Raw genomic sequence first — 21,317 nt, forward strand, 5'->3', positions numbered from 1 at the left:
TATGTTTTGTAAGTTTCCACTTAACCAATGCAAATATTCGGATTTCAAATTGACTTCCCTTGCCATTTTAATTGTTCAGTCGTGGGATTCGAAGCCCCAATCAACTATTAAAGCCATTCATTGTATTAAAATACCTCCCGCCAAAAAAATGGTCGGCAACCACCTCGAGGGCAGCCACCTTATTATCCGGGTTGATGTAATAAACCAGTGTATTCTAGTCCATAATATCAGCCCAGAAAAGACCCCAGCAGGGTCGCTTGGAGAAAACCGAGAACTCTGTAAAGCAAGTCAAGCATTAGAAAGGAAAAGACAAAACAAAGTTTCTAACCTATAGGGAACAGCTTTTTTGGCAGCTACTCTATAAATGTCCTTGTTCGATTCCAGGTCATTTTTGTTGATGATGTCTGCACACTCATTTTCTTGGATTCTTCTAACTGGGATGCAGCCCATTGTTATATTTGAGCCAAAAAAGATATTGCCGAATCCAGTGGCTTGTACATGGCCCAAAGGCCCAGGGATGTTTTCTTCCTGTTGCGCATATGGCAGATGTAAAATCTGGAAAAAGGACACGATGAATACGAGATGAAAGAACATCAGGTTACACTAGAGATAAACAGAATGTTTACATGTAATAAATGTTGCAACTCAAAAAGTTGGTTCTTTTTATCGGGTGAGAGTTTGAAAGTGACAAAAAAATAAACAAACATATCAGGCTTCGTCTTCTGGCTCAAATTTGACATTGCAACAATAGGTAAAATGGTGGAACCAGTTACCATCTCTTTCTTTATCTATATTCAGGGCCGTAGTTTGTATATACGAGAGACAAAGGCATTGTGTAGACCTTCAACGGGTAGCTCGCACCCCCTTGAATTGGTGCATAAATGTGAGCTACCATTGTTCGAGCAAATGTTTTCTTTACCTAGCTCACGATTTCCAGTGGAGCTTGAAATAGATATATTAAATAACCGAGCTAGAGTTTGTCTAAGTCTTAACCCGAAAATGTGCGCGAAGATTTATTTTGAAAGACAAAAGAGAGAAAAAAAAAACGTGAAAAACAGACGAATTTCGGAAATAAGTTCCTGTATACACAAGCATTTCACAAGATATAACCCATGATAAAAGTCCATATACAATATATAGTCCCAAGCCCGTGTATTTCCCCTAGCTGATTGTTTTGTTTTTCATTTTAGTTTCTTTTTTCTTTATTGATTCGTTAATCTACTTTTTCCTGTCTTTCATAGCGTCTTTTTACAAAGAGCTTCAACTGTAGAGATTTAAACAATAAGCATCTTTTCTAAAAAATCATTAAAAATATGGGTTATATTTTAAGTAATTAATCACTACATTTCTGTCTAAAATTTAGTTAATAATCCTAGCAGCTTGTTCTTAAATAATTAATTGTTTATAATAGCCTATTTTCAAGCACATAAGTCGCTTTGCCTCTCACAGAGACAATCTTCGCTTTACACTAGTTAAGTTTTCAAGTCTTTTATCATTTTAACTGGCCTCAGTCTCGTTTTGGCATTCGGCCAAATCTCACCCTCGCGACGCTGGCTTTGCCATACCACGTCTTTGTCTCTTCATATTTTGTCAACTAAGCTAAAACAAAACTAGAAAATGGGAGGGAGGTTTCCGAGAAAAACCTGCAACCCTACAATATTTTTTCGTGTTTTCAGCCCCCTTTTCTTGGGGAAAACGCTCTAGTCCCCCATGATTGCACCACTCTAAACCATTCCGATAACCAATATTTTACTAGCTTCCTAGGGGTCAAGTCCTTCAATCAAATTTTCCAATAAATTTGTCTAGTCTGAGACAAAGTTGCGCAGGAGTGGGCTTGTATCACTTACCCCATAAACATCTACAGAATTTTAACTTTTAAAAATTTTTTTTACATTCTTCAAATAACCGAAATTCAAAATGGAAAATTAAAATAAGCGCGGAATTCAAAAACGTTCAAAAAGCCAAAAAGCAGCTGAGCTTCAAGTGGTTGGAACGGACGTCTTTTTTTTTATTTGGGTGAGGGATAATAATGGGTGTACGAAAGGGGGGGGGCCACGGCCCCCCCCCCCTAAAACTTCAAATTTACACTAAATATGACTGAAAAAGCAGTTGAAAAAAGGTAGATGGCTAAAAAAGCAGTTGATAAAAGGTAGATGGTTGAAAAAAGCTGGAATGACATAATAAAAGTCAAACAGGAAGCAATTATCCATAATGTCTTGGAAAGATTTAGCTCTAATCCAAGAACATTGATTAATGCTGAAGCTTAGCCTATAGATGATTTTTGGTGGTTATTTTTTAATAAAGATTTCATAGGTATGATAGAACTAGCTGGCAATGTAAGGTTTTGCGAACTGCCAATATAACTTCAGCCCCCTAATCTTCATCACAGAATCGCCTGCCCCCGCCCCCGCCCTTCATCACAGAGTCGCCTGCCCCCTGCCCTTCATCACAGATTCGCCTACCCCCTGCCCTTCATCACAGAATCGCCTGCCCCTGCCCTTCATCACAGAATCGCCTGCCCTGCCCTTCATCACATAATCGCCTGCCCCCCCCCCCCAGAGAAGAAGCTTAAATATTATCCCTGGGGATAATATTTAAGCGTAGGCAACACGGGGCCGTCAATTAACGAAAATGGGGAAACGTATTTTACAAAATCAGGGGAGGGGGCAGTTTTTTCGGCACTTGTCAATTAGCTGGAACCCACGCGATATATTGTATAGGGAAGTTGCTCAAGAAACTAGTCAAACGGGTTTCTTTCAATAGAGAATTCGATTGCTAACCGTGGTTTGTCACTGCGTTTACAACATTTAAACTTTTGTTTTTCGGGGTTTAGGGGGAAAAGGTAAAAAGGTACCTAGGTTAGGTTAGGTTACGTATTTAATATATGCTATGCTTTACCCCCACACCCCTAATGTACAAATATATTGACCAAATTTGTTTCTAAACTATTATGTTTTCATCATATTTTGGTACTTTCCCATTATCAGGGCCTCCCTAAAAAGTCAAGTTTGGTTAATGCTAATGAAGTAAAATAAAATAGGATGAATATATAATAGTTTAGAAACAAATTTGGGCTATATATTTGCACATTAGGGGGGTGGGGGGGAGGTAAAGCGCTGCATATATTAAATGCGTAACCTAACCTAGCCTAGGTACCTCCCCCCTCCCTGAAATCCAAAAAAGCACTGTTTAATATCGTATACACAATGAAAACCTTACTATCATTGCATGCTCTACAACAGATTTGAAAAAAACTACGTTTTCTAAAGAGTTAAAGAGGCTGAGTTACAAGGTCGAACTTTAAAACGTACAGGGATTAGGAGGCACAGTTGGGGGCTGCCGCCCCCAAACCCCCGCTTTCGCAGCCTTTAAATAAAAAAAAAGTTTTTTCAACTGAAAGTAAGAAGTGACATTAAATCTTAAAACGAACAGAAATTATTCCGTATATCAAAGAGGCTGTGCCCTCCTCAACGCCTCGCTCTTTACGCTAAAGTTTTTTATTGTTTTAAAAAATGAAGTTGTGAGACAGAATCAAACTTTAGCGTAAAGAGCGAGGCGTTGAGGAGGGCACAGCCTCTTTCATATACGGAATAATTTCTGTTCGTTTTAAGATTTAATGTCGCTTCTTACTTTCAGTTTAAAAACCCCTTTTTTTTATTTAAAGGCTGCGAAAGCGGAGGTTTGGGGGCGGCAGCCCCCAACTGTGCCTCCTAATCCCTGTACGTTTTAAGGTTCGACCTTGTAACTCAGCCTCTTTAACTCTTTAGAAAACGTAGTTTTTTTCAAATAATTTCTGCACGTTTTTGTACAGTTTATTACTTATTATTGCTTGACTAACTGTTAGCTGATCGTGTCAGGAGTTAAAGTTGGGGGGCTGCCGCCCCCAAACCCCCCGCTCTTGAACATTCTTGTGTTAAGGCTTTTAATTCCTGAATACTCAAATCACGTCGTACAGGGTGCCTCCCAATCACTGTACGTTTTAAGCTTCGAACTTGTGACTCAGCCTCTTTGACAGCCCCCTCAACTGTGCCTCCTAATCCCTGTACGTTTTAAGGGTCGACCTTGTAACTCAGCCTCTTTAACTCTTTAGAACACGTAATTTTTTTCAAATAACTTAAAAAAGGAACTGAGTTTCTTTTTTAAAGTTTAAATTCAGTATATAAACAAATTGCTCTGACGGTGAATGGAGCCCGAGTATTTCGCCTGACATACTGAAGAATCAACCGCAGGACTAATGAGCCACAGTTATAAGTGTTTTTTAGTAAACGGGATCTATTTTCGCAAAGCAAATTCCCAAAAAACTTGATATTTGGTTTTTGGAAAACAGGGAAGGAGTAATCAGATTAAGCTTACATTTTTAGGATAAGTTCCCAGGCCCCAGGAAAACCTATCCTCTAAATTTCAGCCCGATCAGACAACGTTAAAGGGCGGTTGTTGTGGGAAAAATTAACATGGGCTATTATAGGAAAACGAGGTTTTTCGTAAATGTAAATTCGGGGATAATTTTTTCGGTCTGAAAATATCAAAAGGCCCTAAAAGGTCGAATTCTGCTTCAAATGAGTCCTGATTCACCCGGATCAGTTGCCAACTGTGGCCTATAAGCATGGATAACATAAAAAAAGAGAAATGAATTTTAAGTGGCTAAATTTGGTTTTTTGAAAACAAGGAAGGAGTGATTGGATTCAGCTGAAATTGGGAGGACAAGCTCCCGGGCCCTAGGAAAGCTTAACCTCTAAATTTCAGCCCAATCGGACAACGTCAAAGGGGGGCTGTGGTGGGAAGGTCGAAACTTCCGACCCAGTTTACCCCATGAAGACAAAGTCGGAGGAGGATCAAATTTTGCACGTTTCTTAGTTTGAGCTTGGGCTACAAAATGCAATCACCGCCGTCTCTCTGCGGCCTCTAGGACCTGAAATCGCTTAACATTGTGGTGGGTCGCCTCTTTATAGAGGCACAAGTGTGCCTCCTTGATACAGTCTGAGGTGGGTGAAATGTTGCACGTTTCTTAGTTTGAGCTTGGGCTACAAAATGCGATTACCGCTGTCTCTCTGTAACCGCTAGGACTGGAAATTGCTTGCGGGCTCTGATAGGAAACCGAGCCTGCGTTTTCGCGGGCTAGCCCGCTCATAGCGGGTTTTTATAGGAAAACGAGGTTTTTCGTAAATGTAAATTCGGGGGATAATTTTTTCGGTCTCAAAATATCAAAAGGCCCTAACAGGTCGAATTCTGCTTCGAATGAGTCCTCATTCACCCGGATCAGTTGCCAACTGTGGCCTGTAGGCGTGGCTAAGAGAAAAAAAGAAATGATGAATTTGAAGTGGCTATATTTGGTTTTTTGAAAACAGGGAAGGAGTGATCGGATTGAGCTGAAATTTCGAGGATAAGCTCCCGGGCCCGATGAAAGCTTAGCCTCTAAATTTAAGCCCAATCGGACAACGTTACCGGGGGGCTGTGGTGGGAGGGTCGAAATTTCCGGCCCAGTTTACCCCATGAAGATAAAGTCGACGGAGGATGAAATTTTGCAAGTTTCTTAGTTTGAGCTTGGGCTACAAAATGCGATTACCGCCGTCTCTCTGCGACCTCTAGGACCTGAAATCGCTTAACATTGTGGTGGGTCACCTCTTTATAGAGGCACAAGTGTGCCTCCTTGATAAGACGTCAAAAAACGGGTTTCATCATTGCCAATCTATAGTGTTCAAGCCGAGCGGCCCTGATAATGGGAAAGTAACCATATTTTGTTTTATTTCATTAGCATTAACCAAACTTGACTTCTTGCGAGGGCTCCAGCTAATTGAAAAGTACCGTTTTTTCAATAAAAAATAGAACTAAAGCATTTTTCATAATCAGATGAGGGGGTAATCACCTTATCCTCCTGTCACCCATGAGACCAAATTATAAAAAAACGTAAAAAAGAGCAAATTGCATATACGAATACAAGCAAAGTATGCAAAAATCCGAAAAATTCCGAAAATTTAACGCACATATCTGCATCTGCCTTCCTCCTCTCTATGCATGTTAGGATGATAGTACCATAGATACAGAGTAAAAAATAAAAAATAAATATAGCAAAAACTGGTTTGAAATTTTGTCGATCATCATTAAATAGCGTTTTCCTCGGAAAACAGTACGAATTTCTACTTCCACTCTTGTCAATACTTACCAGGACCATTCTTCGTCGAAGCTGTAAATAATTTGTAAATCTGACTGTTACGTTTTATTGGTTTCAAAAATATGGTTTCTCAGCTAAATTAATAATTTGACTCATTCCAGTAATACAAAATAGATTCGATGAAGCCTGCCTTATTTAATAATCTACTTGATCAAATGTGAACAGGTGTCGAAACATATAACGAGGTTTCATGCATCTAGTCAAATTTCAAAGCACGACCGTCTGTTAAGATGTCTAATAAACGCAGTAGGAATACGTGCAATGGATGCTAAACATCACAGTTTATAGACAGTAAGCTTATCGCAGATAATTTCTGGTCTTCGGTCTCGGTGCGAACAAAAAGCTCCTCCCACTTATTTCTGCCTTAGCGGATTAGTCTGTTATCGTCAATCACTGAGAAATGGTTACCAAGTGCATTATTCGTAATTGCGAAAGCAGAAAAAAACTTGGTGAGCCAGCCAAGTGGTTTGCAAGCGTCCCATCTCACAGGTATGAATTAATTTATATACAAACTATGACTTAATCTATTATTTACGTGGACTCAACTGATCGGCCTATGTAGGATTTTATAAAAAAGGGGGCGAGGGGGTTGATGAAATTTGTGAAAATAAGGAATTTTTTTCTTCTTCTAATAACTGGTGGGGTAGGTGTGATGGTTTCAGAGGCGGATCCAGGATTTTTTTAGGGGGGGGGGCGCAAAATAGGTTGATCCGCCAAACATAATAAATCGAATATGGCTTGAGTGTAAAGACCTGAATTGGGAAACTGGCTGCGAGGACTTCCCCTTTGAACAGTTTATAAGATTTTTTTGCGCACACGTGCATATTACGAAGTAAAATTTAAGAATCGAGAAATCGAGAGACGTACCTATCAAGGAAAATAAACTAGCAAGTAATTATTTTAGTTTTAGTAGTATAAATACTTGATTGTCTCTTTTTTTTAACAAAAGGGTAAATTTTTTTAAAATTTACTTAAAATAAAACTTTTAAAACTGGAATATCAATGTGAAGCACCAAACATCATAATCAATTGTCATCGCTTTATGGCATTGTTCAAATAAAACTTATTTTTTACTTGATTATCGTCGTAAATTTATTCCTTGTCTTTCTTTCAATTCTTAAACCAATGTTATATTTACATTTTGCATTATTACAGCCAACTATATATACAGTGATATAAATTTATATGCAGTGTTACCGCCATACCAATTATTCTCCTTTCCTTTTTTATTCTTTAATAATAATTTCTGGTCGTTTTGAGTTTGAATTATTGTAGGCTTCTATTTCTACTGATCTTAAGTTTAATATGGCCTTTACTATTCTTTAAAAAAAACTTTCTTTTTCGTAAAGTTTTCGTAGTATATATTATATATATATATATATATATATATATATATATATATATATATATATATATATATATATATATATATATATATATATATATATATATATATATATATATATATATATATATATATATATATATATATATATTTATATTTATATCGGTGCGTACAAACAACTCCTCTCATTTGATCTGCCATTAGCGGTCCAATTACCCTGGAACACGTATTTTGGCAGAAACTTTCTCAAAATGCCTTTGAAACCAACTTGAGACTTCGAAACCTATTTTTAATTCCTAAAAACATCTAATAATAACATTACACTAACTAACTACCGATTTTCATGTATGTATTGGAATAAATTAATTTAAAATTAGTTTCTTCAAAATTAGTGTTCCAACGTTGAAGCCAAGTTTCGCGTCCAAGAGAAATCTGACTTGTCTACCCGCGAAAAGATCTGATAACGCCTATGTTTCTATCTGCAAAAACGTTCTAAGGAGCACTCGCACCCCTGTCCGGGTTTTTATAATGGGAGAGATAGAGAATGATCATACTGCTAATTCTATAAACTGTGCTAAACATACACGAAGTTAATTGCTTTTAAGGAGTAAAAAAACTAACTATCGCAGGTGGACTCTTATCATAAAAATCTGTCCTGGAGACCGGTTGTACAAGAAAACGGCCACGCAGAAAGTGTGTCGAGGGGTCACCGACTTAAAAAATCCAGTACACCAGGTGGCGTGTGGCAAGAGTGGTAAAAGTGCGCCAAGGGCTGTACAAACTGTGCTAAGCGTGGTGGAGCTTTGCGGTGTACGTAGCGCTCTGGGATGTACATCAGGTGGCGGAACGTAGGCAACCTCTCGAAGTCGCAGTCAAATCAATTGCATTTCATGTGGTTACTCCATAGGAATTTCATTTACCTGTTTGCTGCTAAAAAATTTAAAGGCAGAAGCAGTTTAGGGCAACGCCATCAACCCCTATGGTTATACCTCCTTTTTCCATACCTGACAATTCATAACCAGTATGACACATACGCGTACAAAATTATATTTTGGTAGGGGGAGGGAATTGCCATGTTACATTTTAGACCTAAAATTTTCAAATTGTCCAGGGGAGTAAACCGGACCGATCAAAAGAGTTTGCTGCAGCCGCCCTATTAGGGTAATCGGGGGTCGGCGTTTACCCCCCCCCCCCTTTGGAAAATAAAGCTTTCCAAATTTGAGAATTTTATTTGAGTTTTATTTTTTTAATTTCCGTAGGGGGATGGAATTTTGGTACTTGTGTATTATGCACCACTCGCTCAAATTTACGCTGTGTAAAATTCGCGAACACACCAGTTTTTTTGTTAGTTTCTTCCTTATTTTAGAAATAAATTTGCGCTATAGATTGGCAGTGTTATTTTACTGTTTTCATGGCCGTATATTTGGCTTTAAAATACACTTATTTGTCTATCTATCTAATATTCAGAATAATTGTACCAAACACATTTTGCACGCAGACCCGTTATGCTTATCCCCCCCCCCAATGTGCAAACATACAGCGCAAATTTATTTCCAAAGAAACGAAGAAACAAACAAAAAAAACGGTGTGTTCTCAAATTTTACACAGTGTAAACTTGAGTGAGTGGCGCATAATACACAAGTACCAAAATTCCATCCCCCTACGGAAATTAAAAAAAAATAAAACTCAACTAAATTCTCAAGGAAAATTCCCCGGTATTTTCCGGGGGGGGACAAACCCCTAGAGCCGGGGAGAGGCATACCCCCAATCAAAAATATATGCTAAAGAAGAAAATTCACAGAGAAGAAAAATTTGAGCCCACCATGGCAATATTTCAACAGTTTCCTCTCCCCTTGAAAATACTTTTTCCTATACTTTGGCTCTCAAAGCAAAAATTTCCAGTTAAATCATTCTTGGAGTAAGAGGGGCCTGTATAAACTTGCTCTCTCAGATCAAACACTAGACCTACTCTTTCCTTTAGTTTTCATCTGCCTCTTTTTTCCGAGGTAAAATAAATAAATTCCTATGCACAATGCTTGAACAAGGATCATATATTCCACCAAAATTGTGGTGGTGGTGGATCATATATTCCACCAAGGATCATATATTCCACCAAAATTGTGGTGGTGGATGGTGGTGGTGGTGGAAAACAACCCAAAAAGTCAAGTGATCCTATTGAAAATTACATGATGGAATTCAGCATATCAGAGAACCCTACTGTAAGGGTTTCAAGCTCCTGTCGACGAAAATATGGAATTCTGTACTTTTTGCCGGAAGATAGATCACGGATGCTTTTTTTTCAGGAGTGATCATATTGAACTAATGGTCCTAGATGATCGAGAGAAACCACATTCAAATGGAAATCAAAAGCTCTAGTGCCCTTTATAAGACACCAAAAAGATTGGAGGGCAATTAGCCTCCCTCCGACGCTCCTTTTTTCCCCAAATACATCAAATAAATATTTAAGATACTGATTTGATTCTGCATATTTGAAAGGCCCAAAAGTTATGTCTTTAGGGATCGAAAGACCCCCCCCCCCCATAGTCCATCGAAAATGGTCTGTAAGTTCCACAACTTGCCAATTGTTCACACATAGCTTTTATTATAGCGTGGTAAAAATTCATATTTGGGGGCGCGGATATTTGGGGCACGGACAAGGATCATATATTCGCCCCCAAAATTTGGGGGCGCTAGTCAGAGCACCTCTTTAAAACCACCGGGAAAGCAAGATTTATTATAAATTCAAGTGGAATAAGTTCTATTACCAAAGCTTTAGAATATTCCTCTATAATTTCTATGTACATAATTCTAACCCAACAGTATTGCATATTATCTTGAAGCAATCTCCAAAAAAAAAATCAGTTTTGCGGTTAGCAGGCTCTTAATGTGCACATTCATAGGATATATTTTCGATTCAGTTACTAGAAAGGACAGAACAAAACTTTTTTGCTTCTTGACACAGATAAATTATTGTTTTCATCCCTTAGTTGGAATAATTGTTATATGATAACATTAGTCTATATTTGAGACTTTCTGCCTGAGCTGAAAAGAAAATTCGTAAACCATTGGTCATACATGAAGAGGCTTAGAAAGGCTTAGTAAGGAGCAGATACTGTCCAATGGACATCCTTAGTAACCGAAAGTAAGGAGTGACATTATAACTTAAAACGAACAGAAATTATTCCGGATATGAAAGGGGCTGTCCCCTCCTCAACGCCTCGCTCCTTACGCTAAAGTTTTTTTTTTTTAAAGAGTTGCTACAGAGTCGAAATTTAGCGTACAGAGAGGCGCTGAGGAGGGGACAGCCCCTTTCATATACAGAATAATTTCTGATCGTTTTAAGTTATAATGCCGCTCCTTACTTTCAGTTAAAAAAACTTTTTTTTAATTTAATTCTATAGATTAAAACTTAACTTTCCGTGCTTTTCTCCAAGCAAATCTCTTAACTTCTTCTTTGGAAAATTTTCTGTAAGGGCAAGAATTTCCAAGGTATAAATTCTCATGGGAGCAACTTTCCATACCATCACAGAGGAAGGGGGAAATGGGGCTAAATTTTCCCTTGGAATTTTTTTTTCTTGTATGATTTAAGAAAGAATCAAAATTCAATAAAAATTAGTCTTTTTTTCGAATAAAAATCTCACCAAATGGAACCACCCTTTCCTTAATATCTATCGCCCTTTCCTCAATACCTTGTTTTTTTACACATAAGTTTGACTTTAGCCCCAAAACTTTAAGAACAACTCCTGAAACACAAGGGCCAATAATTCGAAAAATGAAGGTTTTGTATAGTTCTAAAACATTAGCATAAACATTAAGGGATTGAGGATGGGGCACCAGACCCACTCTTATGCGGAATATATCTTTAAGGCAGCCAATGGCGCGTCACAGAGATGGAAATTTGAAATTAATTTTTTGGACTATTTGATTGTATGAGAAAATTTTGCTACCTTTTTTTTTTAGCAAGAAGCCTACCCTTTTTATTTTATTTTTTTGCGGCATCTGGATTAAAATATAGCATATGCTACGAAAATAAACTTACACGCAAGTCTCCCTTAAAAAACCCGTACCCGGGGAAAATCCTTCTGGGTTGGGGCATACTAGTAAAATTTGTCCGTGTTATTCTTGTGCGCGTTACTATACTAGCTTTTTGGCGTACAATTGTTGGTTTCTTTGAAAACACTGTCGATTTTATAAATCTAAACAAAAAATGAATACACGCTTAACTTTGTTTCTGTAATGAGTGGTTGTAACTTACCTTCAATATTTATTTGCATTGCCACTTACCCATATTTTTGATTTTATTTCCAATTAGCTTGAATAGCCTAGGTTATTTTTGTACAAATTTTCTTTGATAATGTCTTTCGGCAAGAAGGCGAATTAAAGGCGGGGATATTGTTACTACACTTGCATTGCGTTATAAAGTAGTAAAATAGGGGCGGTCCAAAAACCCGTCTCTATTTTTCCGGAATGCCGAAAAAAAGTGATACTTTCCGAAAAGAGGTCTTTTACCCTACAAATTATATCCCTTAATCTAGCTCATCCACAACCACGCAATACATTGACCAGTATGACATTTTAACAGGGACAGGATAAATGTTTGGGGAAGTACCAAGGGCGGATCCAGGATTTTTTTCGGGGGGGGGGGGTACTAATTTTTGACTTTTTCGGGGGGGGGGGGTACTAATTTTTGACTCAGTTTTCGACTAATTATACTGATTTTTACCTAGGTTTTACTAATTTTCGACTTATTTTCGACTCGGTCAAAGATTTCGGGGGGGGGGGGGTTCAAACCGGGGAACACCCCCCCCAGGATATGGCCTTGTGAAGTACCAACAAAACCTGGGCTCTTCACATAAAATCACCACATGGATTTGCTCCTCTATCTTGAAACGTCCGTATATTCAACATGTACAAAACATCTCTCCAGTGCTGAAGAGTCTAGAGTCTGTACGTCATATTTTTCCAAATTCTAGTGTGATTATCTTCAGATGTAAATAATTACCCATATATAACTTATAAATAATTTATAATGTAAGGTGCTATGTTGTAGTCAAGTATAAAGCAATAAAAAACTACGGTACTATCCCATTATCCGGGCCTCTCTAAAAAGTCAAGTTTGGTTAATGCTAATGAACTAAAATAAAATAGGATGAATACATAATAGTTTAGAAACAAATTTGGGCTATATATTTGCACATTAGGGGGGGGGTAAAGCATTACATATATTAAATACGTAACCTAACCTAGGTAACTCCCCCCCCCTAAACCCCCCAAAAAACACAGTTTAATATCGTATACGCAATGAAAACCTTGCTATCGTTGCCTGCTCTATAATAGTTAAGACGTCAAAAACGGGTTTTATCCTTGCCTAGTCTATAGTGATCACAGTTTATAGAATTAGCAGTATGATCATTCTCTATCTCTCCCATTATAAAAACCCGGACAGGATTGCGAGTGCTCCGGAGAACGTTTTTGCAGATAGAAACAAAGGCGTTATCAGATCTTTTCGCGGGTAGACAAGTCAGATTTCTCTTGGACGCGAAACTTGGCTTCAACGTTGGAACACTAATTTTGAAGAAACTAATTTTAAATTAATTTATTCCAATAGATACATGAAAATCGGTAGTTAGTAGTGTAATGTTATTATTAGATGTTTTTAGGAATTAAAAATAGGTTTCGAAGTCTCAAGTTGGTTTCAAAGGCATTTTGAGAAAGTTTCTGCCAAAATACGTGTTCCAGGGTAATTGGACCGCTAATGGCAGATCAAATGAGAGGAGTTGTTTGTACGCGCCGATATAAATATATATATATATATATATATATATATATATATATATATATATATATATATATATATATATATATATATATATATATATATATATATATATATATATATATATATATATATATATATATATATATATATATATATATATATATATATATATATATATATATATATATATATATATATTATATTATATATATATATTTATTTATATATATATATTTATTTATATATATATATATATATATATATATATATATATATATATATATATATATATATATATATATATATATATATATATATATATATATATATATATATATATATATATATATATATATAGTTTTTTTTTAAAGAATAGTAAAGGCCATATTAAACTTAAGATCAGTAGAAATAGAAGCCTACAATAATTCAAACTGAAAACGACCAGAAATTATTATTAAAGAATAAAAAAGGAAAGGAGAATAATTGGTATGGCGGTAACACTGCATATAAATTTATATGAATGTATATATAGTGGGCTGTAATAATGCAAAAGGTACATATAACATTGGTTTAAGAATGGAAAGAAAGCCAAGGAATAAATTTAAAACGATAATCAAGTAAAAAATAAGTTTTATTTGAACAATGCCATAAAGCGATGACATTTGATTATGATATTTGGTGCTTCGCATTGATATTTCAGTTTTAAAAGTTTTATTTTAAATAAATTTTAAAAAAATTTACCCCTTTGTTCAAAAAAAGAGATAATCAAATATTTAAACTACTAAAACTAAAATAATTACTAGCTAGTTTATTTTCCTTGATAGGTACGTCTCTCGACTTCCCGATTCTTAAATTTTAGTTCGTAATATGCACGAGTGTCCAAAAAAATCTTATAAATTGTTCAAAGGGGAAGTCCTCGCAGCCAGTTTCCCAATTCAGGTCTTTACACTCAAGCCATATTCGATAGATTATGTTTGGCGGATCAACCTATTTTGCGCCCCCCCCTAAAAAAATCCTGGATCCGCCCCTGAAACCATCACACCTACCCCACCAGTTATTAGAAGAAGAAAAAATTCCTTATTTTCACAAATTTCATCAACCCCCCCGCCCCCTTTTTTTATAAAATCCTACATAGGCCGATCAGTTGAGTCCACGTAAATAATAGATTAAGTCATAGTTTGTATATAAATTAATTCATACCTGTGAGATGGGACGCTTGCAAACCACTTGGCTGGCTCACCAAGTTTTTTTCTGCTTTCGCAATTACGAATAATGCACTTAGTAACCATTTCTCAGTGATTGACGATAACAGACTAATCCGCTAAGGCAGAAACAAGTGGGAGGAGCTTTTTGTTCGCACCGAGACCGAAGACCAGAAATTATCTGCGATAAGCTTACTGTCTATAAACTGTGATAGTGATTAACCAGAGAGGCCCGGATAATGGGATAGTACCAAAACTACATAATTTTTTATTGTTTGTTCTCCCTTCTGGTTTGATTTGTTTTGGCTTAGCCGATTTTTAATATGCACAGTCACACTAAACAGTCCCATTCAATGTCAAGGAGGGACAAAGCTTCTTTGTTTCCCATAGTATCGTTTGACGATGAAAAATTGTTTCCACATTTTTTTATTTTCCCACCAAGTAGGGACAATGGTGAACGACATTAACAATGGTCGACATTCGAAACTTGTCGCTTGAGCTGATTTTAAAGACGGTTTCCGGACTGGTGATCAAGTTGAAATTTTCTTAAACTAGCTTTCATTTTGGGTATACATTTCTTTTCAATTAACTTTAGAAAAAAAAAAAGAGCTTCTTCTAAGACCCATGAAATGCAGCTTTGTGACGCAGATTATTCAATTAATTGGTGACAGTCACAAATTTATAAACTTTTTGCAGAGGATGAAGTAATCTAGAACAGAAAACACTTCAAAATTAATGCATATTATAGGAAACCTTGAAAAAATCGTAAACATCGTGAGATTTTGGAGGGATCAGGATCCCAAGGCTCTTGCGTACTTGTCTGATTTGAAGCATCTTTTTTCTTACTATCATTACGTTTTTTATGAGAACGTCCTTAAACAAAACCTTAGCAAATAGGCTAAAATATTCAAACTGTGTGACAATATCTAGGACTAGAGCGAGAAACAGGTTTTCACACTTGAATCTCTTGAGGAAATTCCCAACGTCATCTCAGTGCGTGACTGCAATCCACATGTGTGTCGCTATAATCTATTTGTAACTACAACCTGTGATGTGGGGGAAAACTTGATAGATTTCAGTCTATGAACTCCGAGTTGATGATGGCCTCGTGATATTAATATATGGCATTCGATCTGGTTGTTTTAAAACGACTTCTCAGGTCCTACAGACCTATGTCAACTTGGTTAAAAACTAACTAAAAAAAACAAGTTTTTTAACTGATAGTAAGGAGCGACATTAAAACTTAAAACGAACAGAAATTATTCCGTATATGAAAGGGGCTGTCCCCTCCTCAACGCCTCACTCTTTACCTCTTCAACGCCTCGCTCTTTACGCTAAAGTTTTTATTGTTTTAAAAGATAAAGTTGTGAGACAGAGTCAAACTTTAGCGTAAAGAGCGAGGCGTTGAGGAGGGGACAGCCCCTTTCATATACGGAATAATTTCTGTTCATTTTAAGTTTTAATGTCGCTCCTTATTTCCAGTTAAAAAAACTTTTTTTTAGTTAATTTCTGAACGTTTTTGAATTAATGAAGCTTTGATTTTGCCTCAACGTACATGAACAATTAAAAGAGAATTCGCATATTAATTTTCTTTTTTTTTACTAATTGGCTTTCACGAAATTTTATTCTGACGTAACTTACGAATTAACTTACGTAACGAATTTCTACATTCGTATGTTTTTATTACGTGTATTGGGGAGTTCGCTCCCTAGTCAAGATCATGCTCTTTGCGCTAAAGTTCTAATTTTATTTAAATCACGCACCTCAGAATCATTCCTATTATTGTATTGTAAGAGATAACCATCTTAAAACTATAAAAAAACATCAGATCTAACAGTAGAGTATTGACTAAGGATAAAACCCCCTAATAGACGTAAAAATTTCTGTTTGTTTATAGTCTTAATATTGATCATTATTTTCAGTTGAAGAAAACTTGTTTTTTTATTTAATTTATGATCGCTTTTTAAATAATGCTAGGAAATCTGGCACCCACTTCATGGAAATGTTCCTTCCCCCAAGGAAATATCCTCCATGGACAGATCCTCCCCCGTTCCCCCTACTCCGACCCCCCACTAGAAAAAAATTCCTCCTGAAAACAATGAGCAAAGTTTATAGCTTGCAGCCCTTCCCCCGGGAACTGTGAGGGATTAAGTCATCCTCAAAGACATATTAATTAGGTTTTCAACTATGCTGAACAAAATGGCTATCTCAAACTTTTGATTGATTGACTTTGGAAAAAAATGAGCATGGGAGGGGGCCACGTTGCCCTCCAATTATTTGGTCACTTAAAAAGGGCACTAGAACTTTTAATTTCCGTTCGAATGAGCCCTCTCCCGATATTCTAGGACTAATGGATCGATACGATCACCCCTGGGAAAATAAAAAAAACAAACAAACAAAAAACAAAAACAAACAAATAACACGCATCCGTGATCTTTCTTCTGGCAAAAAATGCAAAATTCCACATTTTTGCAGGCAGGAGATCGAAACTTGAAGGGTAGGGTTCTCTGATACGCTGAATTTGATGGTGTGATTTTCATTAGAGTTCTATGACATTTAGAGGTTGTTCCGCCTTTTTTTCGAAAATAAGGCAAATTTTCTCAGGCACGTAACTTTTGATGGGTAAGACTAACTTTGATGAAACTTGTATATTGGAAACCAGCATAAAAAAACTGATTCTTCTGATGTATCTGCTGGTATCAAAATTCCGTTTTATAGAGTTTCGGTTACTATTGAGCCGGGTCGCTCCTTACTTACAGTTAGAAGGCAAACCAGCCTGTCAACCAATCATCTAAGGTACACAGTGGGAAGGGACGCGTAACAAAGGATTCAGTTAATTTGAGTGGTGCCATATAGTAATAAACACACAAGCAAACTCTGAATTTTACTTCCTTGGGTTTTGATTTATGAGCCAACTATTGTCTTAATTTCGCTTTATTAGATATCTACCCTACTATTATAAAAATAGCTTATGTAAAATCTAAGCGAATTTCAAATGGAAAACAGAAATGCTCCTAAGAATTCAGCACAGTTTATAGACAGTAAGCTTATCGCAGATAATTTCTGGTCTTCGGTCTCGGTGCGAACAAAAAGCTCCTCCCACTTGTTTCTGCCTTAGCGGATTAGTCTGTTATCGTCAATCACTGAGAAATGGTTACCAAGTGCATTATTCGTAATTGCGAAAGCAGAAAAAAACTTGGTGAGCCAGCCAAGTGGTTTGCAAGCGTCCCATCTCACAGGTAGGAATTAATTTATATACAAATTATGACTTAATCTATTATTTACGTGGACTCAACTGATCGGCCTATGTAGGATTTTATAAAAAAGGGGGCGGGGGGGGGTTGATGAAATTTGTGAAAATAGGGAATTTTTTCTTCTTCTAGTAACTGGTGGGGTAGGTGTGATGGTTTCAGGGGCGGATCCAGGATTTTTTCAGGGGGGGGGGGCACAAAATACGTTGATCCGAAAAATATAATCAATCGAATATGGCTTGAGTGCAAAGACATGAATTGGGAAACTGGCTGCGAGGACTTCCCCTTTGAACAGTTTATAAGATTTTTTTTGCGCACACGTGCATATTACGAAGTAAAATTTAAGAATCGAGAAATCGAGAGACGTACCTATCAAGGAAAATAAACTAGCAAGTAATTATTTTAGTTTTAGTAGTTTAAATATTTGATTATCTCTTTTTTTGAACAAAGGGGTAAATTTTTTTAAAAATCATTTAAAATAAAACTTTTAAAACTGAAATATCAATGCGAAGCACCAAACATCATAATCAAATGTCATCGCTTTATGGCATTGTTCAAATAAAACTTATTTTTAACTTGATTATCGTCGTAAATTTATTCATCGTCTTTCTTTCCATTCTTAAACCAATGTTATATTTACCTTTTGAATTATTACAGCCCACTATATATACATTCATATAAATTTATATGCAGTGTTACCGCCATACCAATTATTCTCCTTTCCTTTTTTATTCTTTAATAATAATTTCTGGTCGTTTTGAGTTTGAATTATTGTAGGCTTCTATTTCTACTGATCTTAAGTTTAATATGACCATTATTTTTCTTTAAAAAAAACTTTCTTTTTCGTAAAGTTTTCGTAGTATATATATATATATATATATATATATATATATATATATATATATATATATATATATATATATATATATATATATATATATATATATATATATATTTATATTTATATCGGCGCGTACAAACAACTCCTCTCATTTGATCTGCCATTAGCGGTCCAATTACCCTGGAACACGTATTTTGGCAGAAACTTTCTCAAAATGCCTTTGAAACCAACTTGAGACTTCGAAACCTATTTTTAATTCCTAAAAACATCTAATAATAACATTACACTACTAACTACCGATTTTCATGTATGTATTGGAATAAATTAATTTAAAATTAGTTTCTTCAAAATTAGTGTTCCAACGTTGAAGCCAAGTTTCGCGTCCAAGAGAAATCTGACTTGTCTACCCGTGAAAAGATCTGATACCGCCTATGTTTCTATCTGCAAAAACGTTCTCCGGAGCACTCGCACCCCTGTCCGGGTTTTTATAATGGGAGAGATAGAGAATGATCATACTGCTAATTCTATAAACTGTGGAATTCAGACACAAAATGTCGCTAGATTTATTGGGACTTGACATATGCTTCAGATATCCACGCTACATATTCTCACTAAGCCTTCTAAGTCGCTTAGTCTGCAGATTAATGTACTCCTGAATATTAAAACGAATTGAGAAATAAGGCCCCTGCCCATTGTTACGGACGAAGAACCTAAATAAAACTTTATTACCCATACATCATTCGCAACCCTCCTTCCCTCAATTTAAAAAGGTAATAAAATTGAATTGTCACAAGTTTGTGAAAATGCCCCTTACCAGTTAGCAAGTATAATATGCATTATCCTATACCATTTATCGAACTACAAAAGAGAAGGTGACAACGTCCAAAGATCCAAACCTTATTTAGAAAAAAAAAAAAAAAAAAAATCAGGTGCTATATGGATAATTAAAATATTTTTTGCGTATTAAAGATACGATTACTCGTCGCTAAACACTTATTACCTTCTCCAATTGGCAGAAGATAGTTCATATGGGAGCCACATCATTAGCCACATCGGTGAAAGAAGAGACCGGAGAACGACCTTAGGGGAGGGATGAGATTTAAGTCAACTAAACATCAGGTCAGGTTCGAAGGTGGCAGGGAAGTGATAGGGCCATTCCCTTCTTGAATCTCAAAATCTTATAGGATTTGCTTTACAGTTTCTTGTAAATACAATTCCCCTTGTTATTTTTGCGTTTTCATACTCTTTTTTTTTTGGCCAAAATTTTGTAATTTTTACACTTCGTTCTGTATTATTTTAAAAAAATATGGTTGATAATGTATTCAATTATCATCATATGTAAGAGACGTTGAAGTTTTAACACGGACAGAATTCATATTTTGTTCTATTTTTCGTTTACTGATTTAATAATCCTCGTTACTCAAAAGATCTTATACGGAGAGGTTACTTCTCCTAGACAAGGACAACTTCAGGAAGGAGAGAATAACCCCAAAAATGTTCCTTGGATTCAGCCTCCTTACCTTACAGCGTTCTAAGCTGGTGCTTGCGCTTCACTACACTATAACAATTGCACAATGGGTCATTCAAAATACTTTATAGGCTATTCAACAATTTTCATTTTTTCGTTGAAAATATCGAAAGTATGTTATTTTTTTGTACGACACAAGCAACCACTTTAAATTTGCAGAGCATTGAGAGGGTTACAGTCTATTCTCTTTCCTTGTTTTCCTGACTGGTTTCCTTGTACAATATATAAAAGTGTCCATATTACGCACCAGTACCAAAATATATAACGGTAATAATTTTTAGATTCGACCGACAAAAATAGGTCCCTAAAATTATCTTAAATGTCCAAAGAGAAAATCAGATTACGGTAATGATAATAATAAACAATGGTTAACAGAATTTAATACAGTTACATCGCAGACATTGAGGTAACTAAAAGGGAAGGGAGTACAATTTTCCTCTAATTTGCCATTTTCTTCATGATTCACCTTTTGGTGGTTTAAGCTGTCCATCAGTGAAATAAATTTCAGATTATATGCAATGGTGCTGATTGGGGGGAGGGGGAAACATCCAACTAGATTTTGAATGAATTCCTTTTTGTGTTTTTATTGAAAAAAAAATTCATCCCCCTGAGGAAGAATCTCAGAATTTTCCCAATAATTCTTGACATATTTCAATATATTTTGCCCATTTTGATTTTGCCTCCACTCACTAAAACAAAATCCTACAAAGGGTATATAGCGTTGTTTTTTTTTTCCAATACCATACTACCTTTTCATTGACAAAACAACTAAGAGCTCCAAATAGGGATATTACAAATTTAGGGTGTTTTAACGCCCTCTTCTCTATTGTAATGGGCACTCAACTTACCCTACTTTAGAAAAAATATTGTCTTTGTTTACAAATGGCATCATATTTAAATAGGGAGCTGAAGTCATATTATTATCTAAATAAATGATTAATATCAATGGGCCTCCATTCTTCTTACGAAAATTAGCGGATGCCCACCCCTGGCCCCATAATATATAAACTAAAAAGTTAACATACTTGTGCCATGGATCTTAAAGTCTTGGACTTAGGCTTTTTGAAAGCGTCAACCGCCTTAGAAGATCCTGAAGTGGCCAATTCCCGGTAGAATTCAATCACAGCAAGGATTTCCATACGCTGAGCTGGTCTGTTAAGGTACCCAACTGCCCAATCACGGGGAGTTCTTCCAAACTCGTC

General features: G+C 36.1%; 1 protein-coding gene across 1 annotated transcript; it reads right to left on the minus strand.

Moving 5' to 3' along the window:
* Positions 1-288: 288 nt before the first annotated feature.
* On the minus strand, positions 289-21,274 carry LOC148938517 (uncharacterized). Its single transcript, XM_089107733.1, has 2 exons — positions 21,141-21,274; positions 289-555 (listed from the first exon to the last, which is right to left on the minus strand). The coding sequence occupies exons 1-2, from the start codon at positions 21,252-21,254 to the stop codon at positions 289-291; spliced, it is 381 nt and encodes a 126-aa protein (XP_088963859.1). The 5' UTR covers positions 21,255-21,274.
* Between the last annotated feature and the right edge of the window lie 43 nt (positions 21,275-21,317).

This window comes from Artemia sp. Qi Xiang Cuo, unplaced genomic scaffold, assembly GCF_049724085.1.
Source record: "Artemia sp. Qi Xiang Cuo unplaced genomic scaffold, ASM4972408v1 HiC_scaffold_3190, whole genome shotgun sequence".
Classification (NCBI taxonomy): domain Eukaryota; kingdom Metazoa; phylum Arthropoda; class Branchiopoda; order Anostraca; family Artemiidae; genus Artemia; species Artemia sp. Qi Xiang Cuo.

Coding starts and splice junctions, on each gene's coding strand:
- LOC148938517 (XM_089107733.1), bottom strand. CDS start 21,254: ATGGAAATCCTTGCTGTGATTGAATTCTACCGGGAATTGGCCACTTCA. Junction 556..21,140: donor CTTTAAGATCCATGGCACAA/GTATGTTAACTT, acceptor TCCTTTTTCCAG/ATTTTACATCTGCCATATGC.